At 31.9% G+C, this 20,652-nt stretch overlaps 1 protein-coding gene across 1 annotated transcript in view; it reads left to right on the top strand.

Moving 5' to 3' along the window:
- The window catches only part of LOC126737533 (uncharacterized), a 126,163-nt gene extending 124,564 nt beyond the window's left edge, over nucleotides 1–1,599 (top strand). Inside the window, exons 3-4 of the mRNA XM_050442466.1 lie at nucleotides 782–925; nucleotides 1,183–1,599. Coding sequence (XP_050298423.1) covers nucleotides 782–925; nucleotides 1,183–1,284 — 246 coding nt within the window. The 3' untranslated portion in view covers nucleotides 1,285–1,599. The remainder of the gene's footprint in view (nucleotides 1–781; nucleotides 926–1,182) is intronic.
- The last annotated feature ends 19,053 nt before the right edge of the window (nucleotides 1,600–20,652 follow it).

Below are 20,652 nucleotides of genomic sequence, written 5' to 3'. Positions count from 1 at the left end.
AAAATCTACTCACCAAGTTTGAATTACTATGCCTTGTTGAAAAAAACTTCTGCGAAAATATGGGCAGCCTCAAACCATGTTAACTTTGGGGTGTAAATGTCTTCTTTTCCACAGCCACTTTTTTGCTTCGTTCTATTTTGGTCAGTTCTTGACGAAACACATCTTTCAAATTTTTAATTTTGTTTTTCAATTGTTTTTCATCCATTCCTTTTAGAAGCCCTTTATCATCTAATTGTTCACACATGTTCTTAAATATTACGTCTTTCAGTTTAATATTTAGATAATCTTTGTGTTTAATATTTTATAATACTAGAAATTGTTCATAAATTTTAAAAAACTCTATAATTTGATTCTATTACTATATTTTAATACTATTCCATTTAACAGACGTTTTCAATTTTCGAACGAAAAATACGAAACAAACAACTTCCAAAAATGCAATACCTTGCGAGTAAAGCGATTTAACTAGCCCTGTGTAGTTTGCGCTCGCTGAGCGTGTTCTAACTCGCTCACTCGCTTTAAATTTTACTCGCCAGCGACTGGCTAGTAATCTCTTAAGATCCGCTTAAGAAGACCCTTAGGGCGATTTATTTGTTGTTTAAAGATTGCCCGACCTTCTATAACGTAGAGGGTCGAGATCACTAATTTACAAGATTTACCTATTTGGTAGCCATATTGGTGTCGATGTAGGAGGCTAGCCCGTAGTACGTCATCCCTGCTTTTTCCTATGAACATTGATATGCAAAATATCATAAAAAAAATAATGTTTTTCTCTTTTTAGACTATCGTGCCTAAGAAACGAACTGCTATGCTGGTAAACCGATTGATGGTGGCGTTAAAGGACGCCCTAGAGGAAGACGATAGGGGCAGAAATGGAAAACCACCAGGAGCTTATGGAAATAGCATCCCTGAAGATGTACGAAGCGTAAGTAAAAATTTTTAAAAAGAGACGCTCCATATATTTAAGTCGCTTAATAAATTTTCCTCATTTTAACTTATATCCCCGGCAAAAATTACTTTTTACCCTTTAAAGTAGAAGTCATTTTTGACCCTTTTGTTATAAAATGTTATTAAAAATGAATGAATTGACATGCCTTTTAAGTTGAAGTTTCTTGTCATGTAATTAAAAACTTTAAAGCACTTTGTAAGGTTGGTTAAAATGTGAAATAATTATTTTTCTAGATGGATTTGCAACGTCGTGGCCACCAATCTTCCATAACAAATGGACAAAATAAAGCAAGGATTTATTGGAGGTGCTACTTTAACGCCGTAACCTGTTTTTAATTTTTCAAAAAAATGTACTAGTTTAAGTATATTTTATTGAATGTACGCTCAAACTTGAGGTACCCATCTTTGTGCTAAAAATTGAACTAATTTATTTGTGCCACAATCTAAAATAAAGGGCTGTACATTTAGATATAGATATTAAGGTTTTATTCATAAAAGGTGCGTAATTTTAAAGTTTAAATGATGCATTGTCCTAATTAAAAAAATAATTATTTTTATATAATTAAAGGCTTTTCGCGTGGGCACTTAATATGAATAAAAATTACTTAAATAAAACTACTAACAGTATACATATTTAAATTAAATATTGTATTTCCGTATAATATTTTACTGTTGTCTTGTGCAATGTCCTTAGGTTATTTTAAGAATAAAACATATATCAACATTCATCCGAAGTAGGTTTTATTTTTTATAAAATTCCTAATTATCTTTTCTCATTAATTATTTTAATGATATTTATGATCATTTTTAATTGGTGCTTAAAAATGCTGAAATAGCCATCAACTTTATTTGAATTCTATTCGTTAATCTTGTGGATTTGAATTTGAAGAATTCTAAAAGTTAGTTATAACCCAGAATTTTTTTATTTTAAATAATTAATTAAAAGAGGTTAAATTTTTATTAAGAATGTCACTTAGGATCCTTATAATAGTAATGAATTTGCCAGAAATTTAAAAATTTTATTACACTTTGTTGATATTCTTAGGATTTTTAGATGGGTTTTTGAAATTTTTATGACTTTTATTGAAATTCTATATTTTTATTGCTATTCTATTGTATCGCATGTAATAAAAGTTATAGAAATTCAGAAATTTAATGAAACCTGTTAAAGTTTTTTAGAATTTCAATTGATGTTCTTAGAGTTTTCATTGGTTTTCATGGAATTTAAATAAACCTTATTAAGATTTGTAGAAATTATTGAATTTTTAACTTCATTAGGATTCTTAGGATTTTTATTAGGGTTCATGAAATTTTAATAAATCTAGTTGAAATTTGCATAATTGATTGGTTTTTACTCGAATTTCTGAAATTGAAAAAAGAATTTTTGAAATTTGTAATGATTTTATAATTTTACTGAAGCTTTTATTTTAATTTATTCAGCTTTGCTGTATTCTTAAGATTTTTACTAGACTCATGGAATTTAAAGTACCCTTGTTGGATTTCGTAGAAATTATACCATTTTAATGAGTTGATTATTTTTAAAGTTCTACGACAGAAGCTCATTGAGGTTTATTGGATTCTGGACCTTGATTAATATTCTTAGGGTTTTTACTACAATTCGTAAAATTATAATAAATTTTATTAAGAATCTCTAAATTTATTAGATCTTATTGATATTTTTTAAAATTTTCATGGTATTCTTAGGGTTTTAATTAAGATTAAAGGTATTTTAATGAGTCTTATTGGAATTTGTAGAAATGAAAAGATTTTAATGAACTTTAATAATTTTTTTATTTGGAAGGAATTTAAAATTTCTTTGAATCCCAGGGGGTTTTTTGAAATATTTATGAACTTTATTGGTATTTTTAGGATTTTTACTAAGATTCTTAGAATTTTCAAAAACATTTTGTTATTTCTAAAAATGTTATAATTTTAAATAAATAATATCTTTATTTAGCAAAAGCTACATTCAATAAAAACATAAATGAAACATAAAGTAAAAGTTGGCCATAACTGTATCAGGACACTCCGGTTTGTCCATGGATGGTCTCGGTAATCCAGAAACAACATCCCGGTTCTAGAAATATCCTGCCAGAGGTAGACCATAAATTAAACTAGTCTTAACCTAAACATTATTTCCTTGCCCCACTTATTAAAAGCACAGTTAATTGTTGTTTGCCTTATAATAATAAAAATAATGTCGACTCAGGTTGATCGAGTCGGTTCGGTTGCAAGCAGCCGATGACACACATTTGGAACTTGGTTGACCTTGCTGACCAGAGACATTGGTCCTCCCGTGTAACACTTAGAAATGCTTTGGTAGTTCCGAGAAGCTGTAACCAGTATCCCGGTTGGCCCAAAAATACCCAGTCAACAGATAAACAAACCCACAATCAAGATGATGAATGGAGCGGAAACAATGCATACTATAGTAAAACTTAATAAACTACATAATTAAAATAACATACTAAAATAACAAACACAATTTTACTTATTCATAATAAATTTTTCCCAAGAAGCCTCTGAATTGATTCAAAGTAATACAATTTTTGATGTTAGCAGGCAAGTTGTTAAATAGAATTAAACCTTTGTATAGAACTGAATTATGAATTTGGGTTGTGTTACATCTGTCCACTAGTATGAAGTCTATACGATTTCTCGTATTACAGTTATGTATATCTCCAAAAACTCTTAATTTATTACAAATATAATCGGGGAGCACCTGATGTTTTAATTTAAAAATAAACAAATAAACGTTATACAAAATTCTTTGATGTACAGACAACATATCTAGGACACCCAATATAGAGACAACAGGCGTGTAACGATTACAATTTAGAATCAGTCTCATAGCCCTATTTTGAATTCTTTCTAGTTGGTCAATTCTATACTGTGGCAAGTTAAACAATAATGTTGAACAGAACTGTAAATGAGGAAGAGCAATGGCGTTGTAAAGTTTTAATTTGATGTATATTGACAAATTTTGTTCCAATTCTTGTGATAAATCCAACTTTTTTTGAAAATTTTCTCATTACATAATCTGCATGAGCATGGAAATTCAGATTGGCATCGAACATTGTTCCCAAATATTTGATTTCTTTGGCATACAAAATACTTTCCCCATTCACAGAAATCTGTATATTGCCCATGTCTATAGAACTTAATCTAGATTTCTTGCCAAATATACAAAACTTGGATTTACTTGCATTTAAACTTAGTTTATTTCTACAAAGCCAGATGAATAAGTTATTGAGTTCAACGTTCATGACCTGTTGCAGTTGATGAATGTCTTTATCCACCACATATAACATTGTATCGTCCGCAAACAACACCACATTACACCCCCGCACTACCTCCACCATATCGTTGACATACAATAAAAATAGCAAGGGGCCCAAGACCGTTCCCTGTGGCACACCATGCTTTACATTAACACTTTCAGATGAACTATTATTGTATATGACTCGCTGAACTCTACCAGTTAGATAAGATTGAAACCACTTCAATACATTATGTTTAAGGCCTAACCGTTCTAATTTCCCAATTAACATTTCTCTACTCACGGTTTCAAACGCTCTCTTAAAATCCAAAAACACAGCAAGTACTAGATTATCGGAGTCAAGGGCCCTGAGAAAATTATCAACTATATTAATAATAACAGACTCACATGAATGATTCTCACGGAACCCCGATTGGTTAGGCACAACTATTTTATTTATATTACAATGTTCGAGTAGCTGTTCCTTAACACATACTTCAAGGAGCTTCTCATAAATAGGTACGGTGTTAATTGGCCGAAATTCATTACACAATTTAGTGTTTTGCATTTTTGGAACAGGAACAACAGTAGAAAGTTTCCAGGCTTGCGGAAAAACCCCAGTACGTAAGGATGTATTGATGTTATCCAAAAGACGATCACCCACAACATAAGCAACATCGCAAAGAACCTGCTTAGAGATGCCACTCTCCCCACCACCAACGTTTTTTAGATTTTTAAGTATTTCCTTCATTTTAGTCATCGAAACTTTATTAAATTGTGTCAAGGTTTTCTGGACTGAAGGTGGTTCAATGAAATATGTTTGACCATTTGCTGCTGGTGGAATATCTGCAAGAATAAGATCAATACTATTCACGAAATAATTATTAAATCTATGTGCAATATCATCCTCCTGTGTAATGATTTCATTTTTAAACTTTATTTCATTAGGCATGTTTTGGTTTTTTCCTGGCAAAAGCGTCTTCAGATTTTTCCAGAGTTCTTTTTGATTATTTTTATTTAGATCTATGGTATTCGCAAAAAATCTATCCTTTTATACTCTTATCTTGCTTACTGTGTTATTTCTTATAGCTCTATATATTTATTCCAAATGTTGTCGTTATTTTCTATAGCAGCCCTTTTATATAATCGATCCCTTTCGTGCATTTGCTCCCTTATATTTTGAGCTATCCATTTTTTATCGGCATATTTTCATAATTTTTTTTTTAATTTTAGTGAACTTCTTTAGTATTATCGAAACTAAAATGAACCTTGATAAAATAAATAAAAAAATCTAAAATTTTAATAAGTTTATTTTTCTTTAAATTACGATTTTTAGAGTTATATTGGAATTCTATAATTTTATCGGTATTCTTGGAATTTTAATGTATCGTATTGGAATTTCTAGAACCTCTATAATTTAACTATGTTAGAATTTATAAAAATTCTAAAATTTTAAGTAACTTTATTATTATTTTTAAGATTTTTTTTATTGGGATTTTTAAAATTTTAACGAATTTTTAATTCTAAAATTTCATGTGTATTCTTAGAATTGTAATTAGCAGATATTGTATTGGAATTTGTCGAAATTCTATAATAAAGCTCATTGACATTTTGATTAGTATTTTTAGAATTTTCGTTCAGATTCAAGGGATTTGAATGAATCTTGTTGGAATTTAAAGCAACTATAATATTTTAATGAATTTTTACTGGAATTATTTCAATTTTGATAAATCTTATTACAATTCTATAATTTAAAGAATGAACTTTACATAAAATTTAAATGTTAGAATCTCTAAAAAATTACAAAATTTTAACGAACATTATGAATATGCTTAAGATTTTTACTGGAATTCTTGAAATTTTATTGAAATTCTATTATTTTATTGATATTTTTAGAACTATAGTATAAGAATTTTACGATTTTATTAAAGCGTAATTAGGTTTTAGGAATTTTCATTTATATACTTAGATTCTTGGACATTTATTAAATGGAATTTTAATAATAAAATTGGAATTTGTAGTTTGTTAATTCAGGTTAATTGGAATGCTAAATCACTCCATTCGCATTTTTACGATTTTAACTGAGATTCTTAGAGCCTTAATAAATCTTATGAGAATTTGTAGAAACTTTAAGATTCTAATGATCTTTATTAAAGTTCTTAAGATGTTTACTTAGTTCTCTTGGTTTTTAATAAATCTTATTCTAGATCAAAGTTCATCAATATTTTTTTTAAATTATAATAAACTTTCTTGAGATTATTCATAATTAATTTCAACATGTAGTCACGAGTTTAGTTTTTAAGATTATTGTGTCTAAAATAAATAAAAAAATCAGTTTTCATTGCACTTTTTGTATTTAAAGTGCATTTAATATTCATAATCTCAATTCAAATAATATTTCTTCTACAAAATATCGGTCATTACAGCCAAAGGGCATCATTTTATGATTATTCAGTGGCCCCGATACTTAGTTGAATATTTTTGTTATAAATGCCAAATACCAATTATCAGCTTAATTCGTAAGGATTTAGTAGATTTTTAATTTCATTTTTAAACATATTTTAAATAGCATTTTTTCAAGATTTTTGAATTCAAAACGTCATATTTTTTTTTTAACTCTTATGATTCCTATGGATATTCTTAAGAAAACCCGTAGGGGTTTATACTTAAATTTATCTGGTTTTCTTAATGAATTAACCAGAATAATTATTAATCTCTTGAAATTCATAGAATTTCATTTGGCAGTATTGCAATTTTCATAAAAAATTATTTGCGGTTTACATTTAAGGGTACGAATTGGAAACCTGGATCTGCATCGCTGTGAATAAGCATCAAAATTTTTCATTTATTTACAAAAATGGATACAATGATAATTTGTTAAGGTTTTTGCGGGTATTTATTTTACAATTTTTACATAAACTGACTTGAAACGTAATTTTCTTGTAAATATAGCCTATACAGATAAAAAATCTCATTCTACTGTTTTTTTCAGATCGCAGACGAGAATAATCTTAGTCATTGTAGTATGCATATTTATGTCTAAAAATTGAATGTCAAGTCTCATTTAATTCATGATTTATAATTCTTAAATCTAAGACAATCAATAATTGTTCGGATTTGAAGCGTATTCCATTTTTTCCAATTACGCTCTTAATCAACAATCTCAGCCTCTCATTTTAAGCCTCTGAAAACATTAATTTTTCACCCGAATGGCCTTCATTTGATCCCAATTAAACAGAAACTGGGAAAAGCTAAAAAGGACCATTTTCCTTGAGAATTAATTAGTTAGAAACCATATTTAAAGGGAGAAACCTTGTACTAGTTTACCAGCTTTAAAAAAATAAAAAGCAAAAAAATGTATCTAAAATAAAAAACTTATTGTGTATTATAAGTGTAAAGTAGCCAGGAATAGAACGCCTTGTCAAAAGGAAAAAATTTAGTAATTTTTTAAAATTTAATTCTATAACCTTTTCGGAGAATGGAAATTTTAATTAAAGCCTGGCAAACGGGCCCTCTTGAAATGCCTTTGTGGTATCTGAGTGTGAGTGTGTACATACAGAGAGGCCTTACGTTCAGCAGAATTCGCATACACATACACAAGACCTTTATAAACTAATTGAAATATTTAATTTTCTATTTTTCGGTTGAGTTAACAAAAAGGGCATTTTGTAATTGTACAGTCCGTGGTCGGCGACTGTAACACTAAAGAAAATTAATTTAAAAATCTTTTGTAAAAATATAGGGGGTAGTTTACCAATTTGTTAGTTTTTTGATTTAACTAGCTGAGGCTGTTGATATTGCAACCGGCTCGTAGGAGAAGAATAAAATTACCATTTTAGTTGGAGCTAATCAGAGAGTCTAAAGAGCATTTCCAGAGAATTTGAAATACAAATATCTATATGTGATACAATAAAAAAATTGTTTAATAAACTGGACGATCATAGTAAATTTAAATGTTTTTACTCAAGGCTCGCTTTAAACCATTAAATAAACTATAGGGTGTTTCAGAACTATGGGATCAAACTTTTAGGGGATCTGATGCATGTATTTTTACCTTTTGTTTATGATACCATCACAACAATTGTTCAAAATGTCTTCCTCTAACCTCAATACACCGGCTTAAAGGCCGCACATGATTTCGGCGGACTACATTAAAAATTTGATCCTCGTTTTGAATTATTTTAAATGCTGCTGTTATTCGTCCAATTAAGTCTAGCTCTGATGCTACTGGAGTTTCGTAGACTAAAGACTTTACATGTCCCCACAAGAAAAAATCGAGCGACGTTAAATCGGGTGACCTAGAAGGCCAAAAAACTGCTCCACCTCTGGCAATCCAACGGTGCCCAAACCGCTGCGCCAAATACTCGCGTACTTGTACAGCAAAGTGAGCCGGCGCTCCATCATGCTGAAACCACATTTGCTGTCTAATGTTTAGTGGAACATTTTCAAGGAGTTCTGGGAGAACTATGGTATTATTATATTGTATACTATAATTAGGTCCTGTTAACCGTTCCGGTAGAAGGTATGGCCCAATTAAATAATCATCAACAATGCCTGCCCATACGTTGACAGACCAACGATTCTGATGTTTTCTTGGAAAAATTGCATAAGGATTTTCTTCGTCCCAAATAATTCTATTCCTACTATTAAAAATACCGTCTCTTGTGAAAGAGGCTTCATCGGTCCACAAAACATATCGTAAAAAATATTTGGTTGTGCAATAATGTGATCCAGAAGCCATCGACAAAATTGAACTCTAGGATGATAATCGGCTGCAGTCAAGCCTTGAAATTTCTGGAAGTGGTAAGGATGGAGTTGTTGCTCGTGTAGTACCCGCCAGATAGAAGCATTACTCGTATTCATATTCTTAGCGACGTCACGTGTGCTATTTGATGGTTCATCAGCAACTTGCTGAAGCACCTCTTCTTCAAATTCGACCGTTCTTACGGTTCGTGCAACACCAGTATCATGCATCTTGGTCTTAAACATGCCTGTCTCAGCGAGCCGCCGATGAACCGCAATAAACTTTTTGTATCCAGGATGCTGTCGTTCGGGATAACGTTCATGATACAAACGCAATGCTGCTCGTGCATTGCAGTTTGTTGCTCCGTATGCCAAATGCATATCCGCCAATTCTTGATTGGTAAAGTTTTCCATTAGCAATAAATGTTTAAAAATTGTAAGCTATAAAATTTTTAAACATGACATAAAGAATTGACATTGATAAGCGTTGATTTTAAATAATTGTTGTTATGGTATCATGTAAAAAAGGAAAAAATAAATGCAGCAGATCCTATTTAGGTAGTTAACGTTTTGTATAAATTTTAACGCGTCTTAGGGCCGTAGTGGCGTAGTGACGCATTTCCGGAGATGGGTTCTTATACTCAAATGGATTCTTCTGTTGCACTGAACAACCCCCAGAAGTTTGATCCCATAGTTCTGAAACACCCTGTACAATTTACCGAAAGTAAGAATCAGGTAAAACATAAAATTCCATGTCTAAAAAGAGCCAATTGGAGTACTGTTAAGAGCCTTGCCAGAGTACTCATAGTACTGACTCGTCTGGGAAAATGGATAAGTGACAAATGTTATTCGTGATTTCTAAACATAATTCCTAGGAAATAAAAGATAAGGAAATATTCAAATTGCTAGCCTAGATGGACTAAACTGGCTACGTGTTTTTTCAGAGGATTTCGAATACTAAATTATCTGAAAATAATGTTAAATGATAAACCTCATTACTAATCCATTAGAAATTAAAACTTGTTTTTTAATGCAGTTTGATGATCATAGTAGAATTTCAAAGTCTTGATTCGTATTTCGATGAAAACCAATAAATAAACCAACATTCACCACCTGAATAGAGACAAATAAGGAACTCTAAAAAGCCTTTCTAGAGAACTTGGAATGCACAATTATCGGAAAAGGTGAATAGATGACCAATGTTATTAAAGCTTCCTAGAAAATCACAGGGAAATAATCAAATTCCTAGATTAGTTTGAATAATCAGAACTCTAATGGGTATTTCCAGAGAATTTGGAATAGCTGAACTAAAAATGCTTTTAAATGATAAATGTTATATGTGACTTATTAAATATTGCTTAAAAACTGGTTTTTTAATGGATCATGAGGGTTTTGGTACATAGTTCGGTATAAATCATTAAATAAGCTAAAATTTTCAGGAACCAACTGACAAGGGCAATATCAAATTATTTGTGTGAATAAAGACTATTGGAAAACGCACCTTTCTATAGAATTTGAAAGACTACCTTACCAGCAAATAGAGCTAAATAAGAAACATTATAAATGATCTGTAAAAATAACTTTAAACCTCTTTTTTAATGGATTTGATGGTCAGGGTAGAACTTGAGAGTCCAAATTTAAAGCTCGTTTAAAACCAATAATTAACGAGAGACAGAGAAAAAAAAAATTGCCTGAATAGAGCTAATTAAAGAAGTCTAAAGAACCTTTTCAGAGAAGTTGATAGATGTTATGCAAGATTTCTAAATATAATTCCTAGGAAGTAAGATACATGAAAAGATCAAATTTCTAATGTAGATGTAGTTAATCTAAAAACTTATAAATTACCTGGCAATTAGGTAAAATGACAAGCATCATAGGTGATCTATAAAAATTAATTAGAAAACTTTTTTTATAGACTTGACACTCATACTATAGCTTTAGGAATTTTATTTATAGTTTGATAAAAACCAATAATTAAAACAACATTTACAGGCTTAAAAACTGTAAAAACTTTTATTGGCTGAAAAACATTTTTTTCATTAAGGGATTTCACCATCATAGGGATATAACTTCGGCGTCTTTATTCAAAGCTCATTTAAAATCAATTAATAACCGATACAGACCATACAATTTTTGTCTGAATAGGGTCAATTAAAGAACTCTAAAGAGATTTAGAATACAGAAACTGTAGAATACAAACTCAGCTGGAAACACACGTTCTTTTCGATTTTTAAACAAAACACAGGAATAGAATCAAATTCCTAGTTTGAATAAAGGTAATCAGATCACTTTAGAGAGCATTTCCAGAGAATTGAAAAATTTTAATATATCCGAACAATATTCTTAAATAAAAAATATCAGATGTGATTTCATAAATATTGCATAAAAACTCTTTTTTAGTGGAATTGATAATTATAGTAAATCTAGAGGATTTTACTTCATAGTTCGATGAAGACCAGTGATTAAATTAGAATTGCAAGAACTAAGAAATATGGGTAATATAAAATTCCTTGGCTCCAACCTTCCTTCCTTCTTCTTCAATTCCAAGCTTATAGAATTGAAGAAGAAGATGAAAAGAAGAAATGTTAATGATATCTGTTCAGTAGAAATCAAAAGCCATTTCACTATATTGGCTGATAATACCAGTTCCAGCGCACCTTCTTTATTTATTCTTGACAGCATGTGTTTGGTTTTTAGATAGTAGAAACATTTTATTTGGCAAAGCGAATATCTTAATCGAGAGTTCCAAAATATTCCTCTACCATTACCCACTAATCTCAATTTGATGGATTATTTATTTATGACGCAAAGAAAATGTACAACCGTTTACCCCTTGCGAAACTTGCGAAATACCTTAAGAAACTTTTAGTTCGCACAGATGATGGGGGGGAATATCTGGTATAAAGTTTAAGTTAGAAATAGAGATAATAGTAAGTTTTTATATCTTCTTATTAATATATTTGTTAACCTTTAATTTTTTATTTTTGTTTTTGTGTTCTAATTTTGATTAAGTTTTAATTTTAAATACAGCCTTGTCAATGAGATTGATTAGATCTTCTGATAATTAAACATATTTTAACTTGAGTTGAGTTAAAAGTCAATTCAACTATAAGTTTTTGGCCCTAGAATTCTCTTATTATCTACATGTAGAAACCTGATTTTTTCTTAGATTTCTTAGATTAGATCTACTACTTCCTAGGAAATCTAATTAGAAATCGTGAATACTATTTGTCATCGATCCATCTTTTCCAGGCGGATTTGTATTTTAAGCTCTCTAGAAATATTGCTGATTGGCTCCATACCAACTTGGCATTTGATTTTTCCTAACCCTTACTTTCTGTAAATTTGATGTTAATTATTAGTTATAATCTCTCTCTCTTTCTCTCTCTCTCTCTGTCTCTCATATCGCCAGGTCCATTATTAAATTACTTTTTAAGTCATTTATACTATTTATCAATTCTTCATTTGTTTAGATGGTTCTGTATTTAGAATTCTCTGGAAAAGCTTTGAATTTCTATGATGGGCTCTATTTAGACTAGTTCGTTTATTTCCTTTATTTATTTAGACTTCTGATTTAATTCTTGGTTTTCATCGAACTAAAAATTAAGACACTGGAACTCTATCTAGTATTATAAATCTATTAAGAAACTATTTAAAATAATTTTTTTAATAAGTTATCACATTTTTCATTTATTCATTATTTTAATTAATTCTGTATTCTAAATTCTCTGCAAATCTTCTTTAGCTCATGCATAAATTTTATGTTTTGTGATCGTAATCCCTGTGAATCCTAATTTACTAATTTCATTAAACAATGAATCCAATACCCTGAAGTTCTAGTATGATTATAAATTCCAAATAAAAATGAGTTTTTAAGTAATATTTAATAAATTATATGACATTAAATTTAGGAATATTTCTAGATTATTTTTTAATTTAGATTCTCTTGCTCTTTAGAGTTGTCTTCATCCAGACTAAGAGTTTGCTTCTTTCCGTCTCTTGTTTCCTACAATTTTTTTAATCATGAATAACATGTATCATATATTTACCTTAACAAAGGTAAGAACATAAAGTCACGGTCTCATCAAATCCATATAATTTTTTAAAAGCTACACGTATTTCGCTCGTATTGGAGCATCATCAGGGCTAGACAACTGAGAGTTGTAATGTGATCTGTGTAGGTAGGTTACGTCTGTGTAGGTTAAATATTTAAATTAGAGTTCATAGGATTTAAGAGGTGGGAAAACAAAATTCCTTATTTGAATGGTCCCTATTAGAAAACTATACGGAGTCTTTTAGAGAATTTCAAATACCAACTTTTCTGGAAATAGGGCTCAAAAGCAAATATCATAAGTGCTCTATATTAAGTGGCTTAAATATTGTTTTCTAATGAACTTGATGATCGTAGTATAAATTCAAAGTCAACCAATAATCAACGAGAATTCACAGGAACTAAGAGGCAGAAAAAATATAACATTTTTGTACGAGAAAGAATCAAATTCCTATTCTAGATGGAGCTAATCAGCGAACTCTAAAGAGAATTTCCAGAGAATTTGGAATACAAAATTGTCTGGAAAATGTTTAAGGAAATTTTCTACCTTATAGGTCGATTTTAAGCGCACTCTATTTATAGCTTAATGGCAACAAATACTAATTAATTATGTTAATATGAAAAAAAAACATATATAATCAAGCATATTCATAACGTAACCATGTCAAAATGTTACACACCCAATGCACTATAAGTCTGGATCTTCAGGGGCCCCTGTTCAGCTCAGCTCGGCAAATCTTATCAAACGAGTCTGCGCACAAATTAATTAACAATAAAACTTAAGCGCCTAATTAATTTGGGCAGATAAAATGGAATATCCTTATAGTAGTAAGCAAGGTGCATAGTGTCTATAAGTCTTCATCTCGTGTCTGTTACTGTCGAGGTCTATCGTCTCTCCAACATTCGCACTTTTGGTACCAGTAGACAGAAACGTTAAAGATGAAGATCAGGCCAAGTAAAATTTAAATTCAAATAGCTTGGCCGTTAGGCTTTTAAGTTTCATTAACATTCGCCAAATTCAAATATTTATTTTAATGCAGTGCCAACAACTCTTAAATGATGAAGCATCATAATATGTAGCTTATTAAATGTTGTTTAAGAATTTGTTTTTAATTACACTTTACGATCATACTAGAACTTCAGAGTCAATTCACAGAGTCTACGAGATAGGTAAAACATAAAATTCATGCAACTGTATTTAAAAGTTTATTTACAGAGAATTTGGAATATAGAATGCCGTAGAAAAATGGATAAATGATAAATGTGATAAATTAAAAATTTCTTTCAAATAGTTTTTTAATACATTTGATAATAACAGGTAATGTTCTAGTGTCTTCATTTTTAGTTTGATGGAAACCATGAATTAAACCGCAAGTCTCAAAAATAAAAAAAAATAAACGAACTCTTAGTCTAAATAAAGCCAATCATAGAAACTCAAAGTCTTTTCAGAGAATTTTGAATACAAAATTGAATACAAACTTGATGTATCTGCACGGAGACCCTATTGGCTTTATACCTCTATAGTCATCAAACTATCATGACAAGAGGTTACTCTTGATAATGATCGGGAGTATGCAGGTCATGCCTCCATCCTACACGTGGTAACCTTACTAAAACTACGTCGTGTAGGTCTAGGCTGGCCGTCAATAAACTCCTCGGCAACAACGCTTGTGATTGTCGGACCAGAACTACACCTTTCTTCTACTATGCTTGGGTGTGCTTCTGCTTTAAATAAATACAATAATAATAAAAAATATATAATCGTTGATGCTAAAAACATTGGCGAATTTGAAATTGCGAGAGGAGCGTGCCGATATTAGTACCAGTGTCTTCGTGTGCCAACGCCCGTATAAAAAAACATATTATGTCATTATATTTAGCATTACGATTTCTTTTAATCCTGTATTTTAAGTGTAAAATAAATTATTTGTCATTGAATCAGCAGTGATTATTTTGTCACAGTAATATGACAGGCCAAGTCGCTAAGACCTAAACACCGAGCAGCCTTACCCGTTTTCCGCTAAAGGCAAGGAAGACGATGATTGACCGGTATTTTAAAAAGGGCATCTTGGTCAAAAGATTGTATTGATTTATATTGGTCAAAACATGTATCACAATACGCCTACCAGGCAAGCAAATCCACAGACCTGCACCTACACCACCTCGTAAGAAAGGTGGAGGGGGCTCTAGACAATGAAAAGACCTGTGCACTTCTAAATATTGAGCAAGTGTTTCATAATACCCGTAAGTAATCAGCCAAGTATATATTAAAGTAATCAACCAATTATGTATCTGCCCAAATCAACCGAAAGGTTGTCGCCTAAACGGGCTGTCCGTAGATAGCCGTATTATCCCCAGTCTTATGGTGTTTAGTGGTCTACAGCTTAATCGAATATTTAAGCAATGCTGGCCTTTACCCACAAACTTACGATGATGACCTAATAATCCTGTGTCCGGGGAACGACGCCATCAAAATGTAAGGCCTGATAATGAGAGCTCTGTGTATTGTAAACAAATGTCGCTCTCAAAGAAACTTAGAGTGAACACCAAAAAAGCAAAGCTCCTATTTTTCACGAGAAAAAGTAAGTTTGGCACACTACCTGCTGTGTCTCTGAGTAAAAAACAGTTGCAATACTCCAGGACAGTTTGATTCTAGGGAATCATATCGAATTGCAAACTCTCCTGGTACAAATACGCAGATGCCAGAATTAAGAAGGCCACCTGCGCGCTATGGACCTGCAGAATGGCTTTCGGCAATATCTAGAGTCTATCGCGCAACATCCTTGATTAAATCAATTCATCCATTAATAAGCCTTTTCTCACATACGCATATATCGTTTGGTAGCGTTTATGTGCGGAGAAAGGTAAAATCCGGGCTTAACTGTTTAGAGTCCAGCACATTGCATGTCTCAGTATATTGAGTTCCATAAAAATAACACCAACTAGAGCGCTAGAAATTCTGTTGAACCTTCCACCATTGGACCTGGTGATGTAATTCTGGGTCTCAATAAGGACTGCGAACACAGGATGAACTACGGGCTAGTGAGACTGTAAAATTTGTTCACAACCCAATCTCGTATGGCCCCCGAGATTACGGATTACAAAGGTTTTGTGCCTGATTACTTAGGCCATGCTGAAAACGAGAAAGCGGACTCTTTTGCTAGACTAGAATCTACGAAACAACCGGTGTTATTCGGTATAGCTAAATTGCGTAGCAGCTGCATCAATGAAGAGTCTTCTAGACACTCCGTATGGACCCTATGAAGTTGGATTGCGGCACCTGGTATAAGCCAGGCTGAGCCACACATAAAAAAGAAATTTACTGCCTTTAAAAAAAAGCGAAGTGAGGCTAGTGACGGCTAGTCTCTTAGCGGACATTGACATTTAAGGCGCTCTGTCCACGCTATCGGCCTAGCGGACAATTAGCAGACAATCCGGAATGCTGGTGGTGTTAGGAGGAGGATAAAACTGCAGACGATTTTATTTGGAAGTGCCCAGCACTCACGCGCAATAGGGAGAAAATCTTGGATAACACCTACAGTGAGCGTCTGTGAGCCTATTGGCCTCTGAGAATCCTCGGTCGGGCACGACTGGTACATCAGAAAAACACGTTTGACATTTTGGCATAACGCGTTTGACGCCGTTTTTCTTTGATCACCTTGAAGTCCGATACCTTTAGTTTTTGCGTTGTTCTTGTGTAAAGTGTGTTTCCTGATTTTGATTGTGACTATCAAGTAAGATGTTGCCTTTTCATTCTGAAAGGAAATATACTCTGTGAAGAATAAATAAACAAGGTAGTATTAAAATTTTATTTCTAAAAAAGGCAGGCTTGCATGATTCCCTTAATCCAATATTGTAAATGATTCAAATTCCTTTTTTTTTGTAAAATATAAGCCTGAATTGTTTGTGCATCAAGAACAACATCGGCAATATTACATCTAATAGTATAAATGTTAGTTTTTATTAAATGTAAGTAAGTTGTTATCGAACTAAATCTATAATTTTTGCAAATTATTATTAATTTTATTCTATAACACGAGGCAATCGGAATGATGTCAAATGATACTGGTATAACCAGCAAAGAAAGTTAAATAAAGTTTTAAAGTTAATTTAAGATATTAATTACATATTTAAGGAACAACATACTTAGGTTGCTGAAGGTGATCTATAAATACTAATAGCGTTATCAATGAACAAACAATAAAGAATTAAAGACATTTTTCACAAAAATATATAGTCAAATTTGTTAATGGAGACAAAAGTATATATGGATTCTGAGTCCCTACTTGTCAATATTATTGTACCACCAAGAACTAAATCTGCTCTAAAAAGTCAGAAATAATATAATAGTTGTGCAAGTAAGTCGTCTTCCCAGGATATAACTAATGCTAAGTTAATCGGATTAAATTTGGAAAATGTAGACTTTTTAAAAGCACATATAGTACGTCAGCCTTGTATCTCATAGATTGTACATTTCACAAAAAAAAAAACAGTTATAAAGTTGCAGAAACATCTAATCTAAAAACTACACAATCCTTAGTGAATACATTTGAATTATGAATATCAACCGTAGGTAAAGCATCTTTATGCGATTTTTTTTTCTCTTAACACTAAAAATTATCTAGATATATAGGTTCATTCATATAAGTTATTGAAATCGCTGTCAATGTAACTTTGTTAATCAGGAATGATGAACTTTTAATGTAATTTTGAGACAAATTATATAGCGAGTAAATGGAATGACAAAAACCTTATTCACTTGTTGACCAATTAAAAATATTCTAAATTTCGCTAAGTGACAAATTCTTAGCCCTGACGCAATTTTCAATAAATGAAGTAACTCTACAACATTTTTCATAATTACAATACTCAATACTTCAAGTTACATTTCAAAACATTAATTAAGTGTGTACATTTTTCGGTATCTAACATTTTTTTAAGCTCATCAATAGAGGGTAATCCTATACTAAGGTTAAATTAAAAGATCATATCTTTAATGTAATTTTTAATGACTGAAAGTCAAAGTCAAAGTCAAAAAAGTTTATTACCAAAAAAAAAATAATAGTTATAAATATAATTACATGAGAAAATAAAATTTGACAATTTTTGGTAAAAGAAACTGCTTCGCGATTATATAAAACCGATAGCGCATGTTGCTCCGACAACCGAAAATGACTTGTGGAAGTTACTTGTTTTGTGTTGAGGTATCCCAAAACTTCCAGCATTATGAGTATTGTGTAAATACGAGAGAGTAGTAAATAACTTATTTAAAGAAGGGGGTTGACCCGATTTTATTATTTTATATATAAAGATATATAAGTGTAATTTTCTTCTCCTTTTCATATTTAAAATATAATTTATGTTTAAATAAGGTGTGATATGCTCCCGATAGGCAGTGCCATAAGAAAATCTTACACAGCTATTTTTCAATTTTTGTATAGACCTAGAAAGCCCTAGAAAGCTCAGATGTTATGGAATTAGAATATACGATATCACCGTAGTGGAGTAAGGAAATAATAAGGGTATTGCAGAGATAATATTTAGTTTTACTCTTTAAGATATTTTTAATTTAATAACCTATATTTAATTTATTCTTAATGTGTGTCTCAAAACAAAGATTACAATCTAAAGTCAATCCTTATATTTTCACTTCATTTACAACTGGAATTTTTTCACCATTAATCTCAATATTTATATGTCTATATAAGTGTCTCAGCACTCCTGAATTACAGCCACATAAAATGATGTTAAATTTAGCAGGGTTAATTTTTAAGTTATGCTCATCGGAATAATTAACTATGTCTAGTAAATCCGATTAAATTTTTTACTCAAAAATATTCAAATTTAAGAAATTTAATAATAATGATTCTCAGATATACGTGCTATCACGTATATCTGAGAATCATCAGCATATTGTTGTAATTTACAATGTTCAATACAGTTATGCATATCCGCAACATAAATCGAAAATAAAAGAGGTCTTAGTATGGAGCCCTGAGACCAATTTTCAAGTCAAGACATTTTTACTACTCCAAACTTCCATTGTTGGTTTTTAACAACACCGAATGTGATCTATTTTTAAAATAGGAATCAAAAAAAGAAACTGTGGATTCGGAACAACCAAAATATCCTAACTTTGCAAGTAGCATTGAGTGATTTATTGTATCGAACGCTTTGCTAAAATCAAGTATCTGGAAGTATTCCAAATGAGTTAACAAAATTATAAAGTTATTGGTGAATATGCTTTTCTAGAATTTTAGAAACTACTGATAAAATACTTATAGGCCGTATGTCTTTTAATTCTTTTGGATTAGAGATGTTTGAAATGGGTCTTATAAGTGCTTTTTCCCAGATATTGGGATATACATTTGTAAGAAGGCAAGTAAAGTCTTAAAATGTTTAGAAGTGGTTTTTTACAAAAACGTTGGCAAAGCTTGATATCGTTTATACAAAGTTTGTCAGCTCCTATATCATTTGATTTTATGGTTTTAATTATACTATTAACGCTTTCTTTATCAAGAAGATTTAATTTAATTCTTGATTGCCATTATTCCGTTTATTTTCATTGTAAAAATTTAATTTGGCTTGTGATATATTATTGTTAATTTGGTTAATGCATTGAAAAAAATAAATAATTAGGGCTTCTGGATTACTAAAATTACAAGGCAAATCGGTATTGTTTGATTTAGTTTTATATTTTTGTAGTAATTTATCTCGGAGCCTTATTTAAGCAACATAATATTGTCTGTTATCCAGGGAGTAAATGGTTTATTTACTCCCTGGATACATACCACCCCTACACAGCTGGCGTGCAGCTGCATTACTCCAGGATAGTTCGATTTCTGGGAATCAAGTTAGCTCCCAAACTCTCCTGGTACGATCATGCAGACACTAGAATGAAGAAGGCCACCTGCGCGCTATGGGCCTGCAGGCGGGCTTTCGGCAATACCTGGGGTCTCCTAAGATCCTCCACTGGATCTACTCGCGCATTGTGAGACCTCTTCTCACATACGGGGCTATCGTTTGTTGGCCATGTACGGAGAAAGCGAAAATTCGTGCTCAACTGGACAGAGTCCAACGTCTTGCATGTCTCAGCATAACGGGTTTCATGCGGACGACGGCGCCAATTAGAGCGCTCGAGGCTCTGCTGAGTCTTCCGTCTCTGGACCTCGTTGTGCAATTCGAGGCAATGAGGACTGCGTACAGGCTATACGTCCTCGGCGAACTACGTGCTGGCGAGACTGGTCACACACAAATTTGGTCACGGGCCATACAGGAATGTCCTCTCCTTCTGATGGGCAGTGACTGCATGGCTTCAGTGGCTGTGGACTGCGAGGGATTCGTGACGCACATTGCAGGTAGAGAGGAGTGGCAGCATTCCAACAGACCTGCATTGCTAAATAGGGGGACCATCTGATACACAGATGGCTCCAGAATAAATAACAGAGCTGGATCAGGGCTTTGTGGTGGGATCCCACATACCAGTAGGGCATACTCGCTGGGGGAGCACGCCACTGTCTTCCAGGCCGAAGTATTCGCTGTATTAAATTGTGGAAAGAAAATCCTAAGCTGCGGACACCGCAAGACAGTCGTATCAGTATGCTCGGACAGCAGAGCTGCTATTAAGGCTATCATGGCCTCAAAGGTAAGC

Source organism: Anthonomus grandis, chromosome 6 (assembly GCF_022605725.1).
Source record: "Anthonomus grandis grandis chromosome 6, icAntGran1.3, whole genome shotgun sequence".
NCBI lineage: Eukaryota > Metazoa > Arthropoda > Insecta > Coleoptera > Curculionidae > Anthonomus > Anthonomus grandis.
The sequence above is the reverse complement of the archived record's forward strand: the minus strand, read 5'-3'. Positions and strand labels throughout refer to the sequence as shown.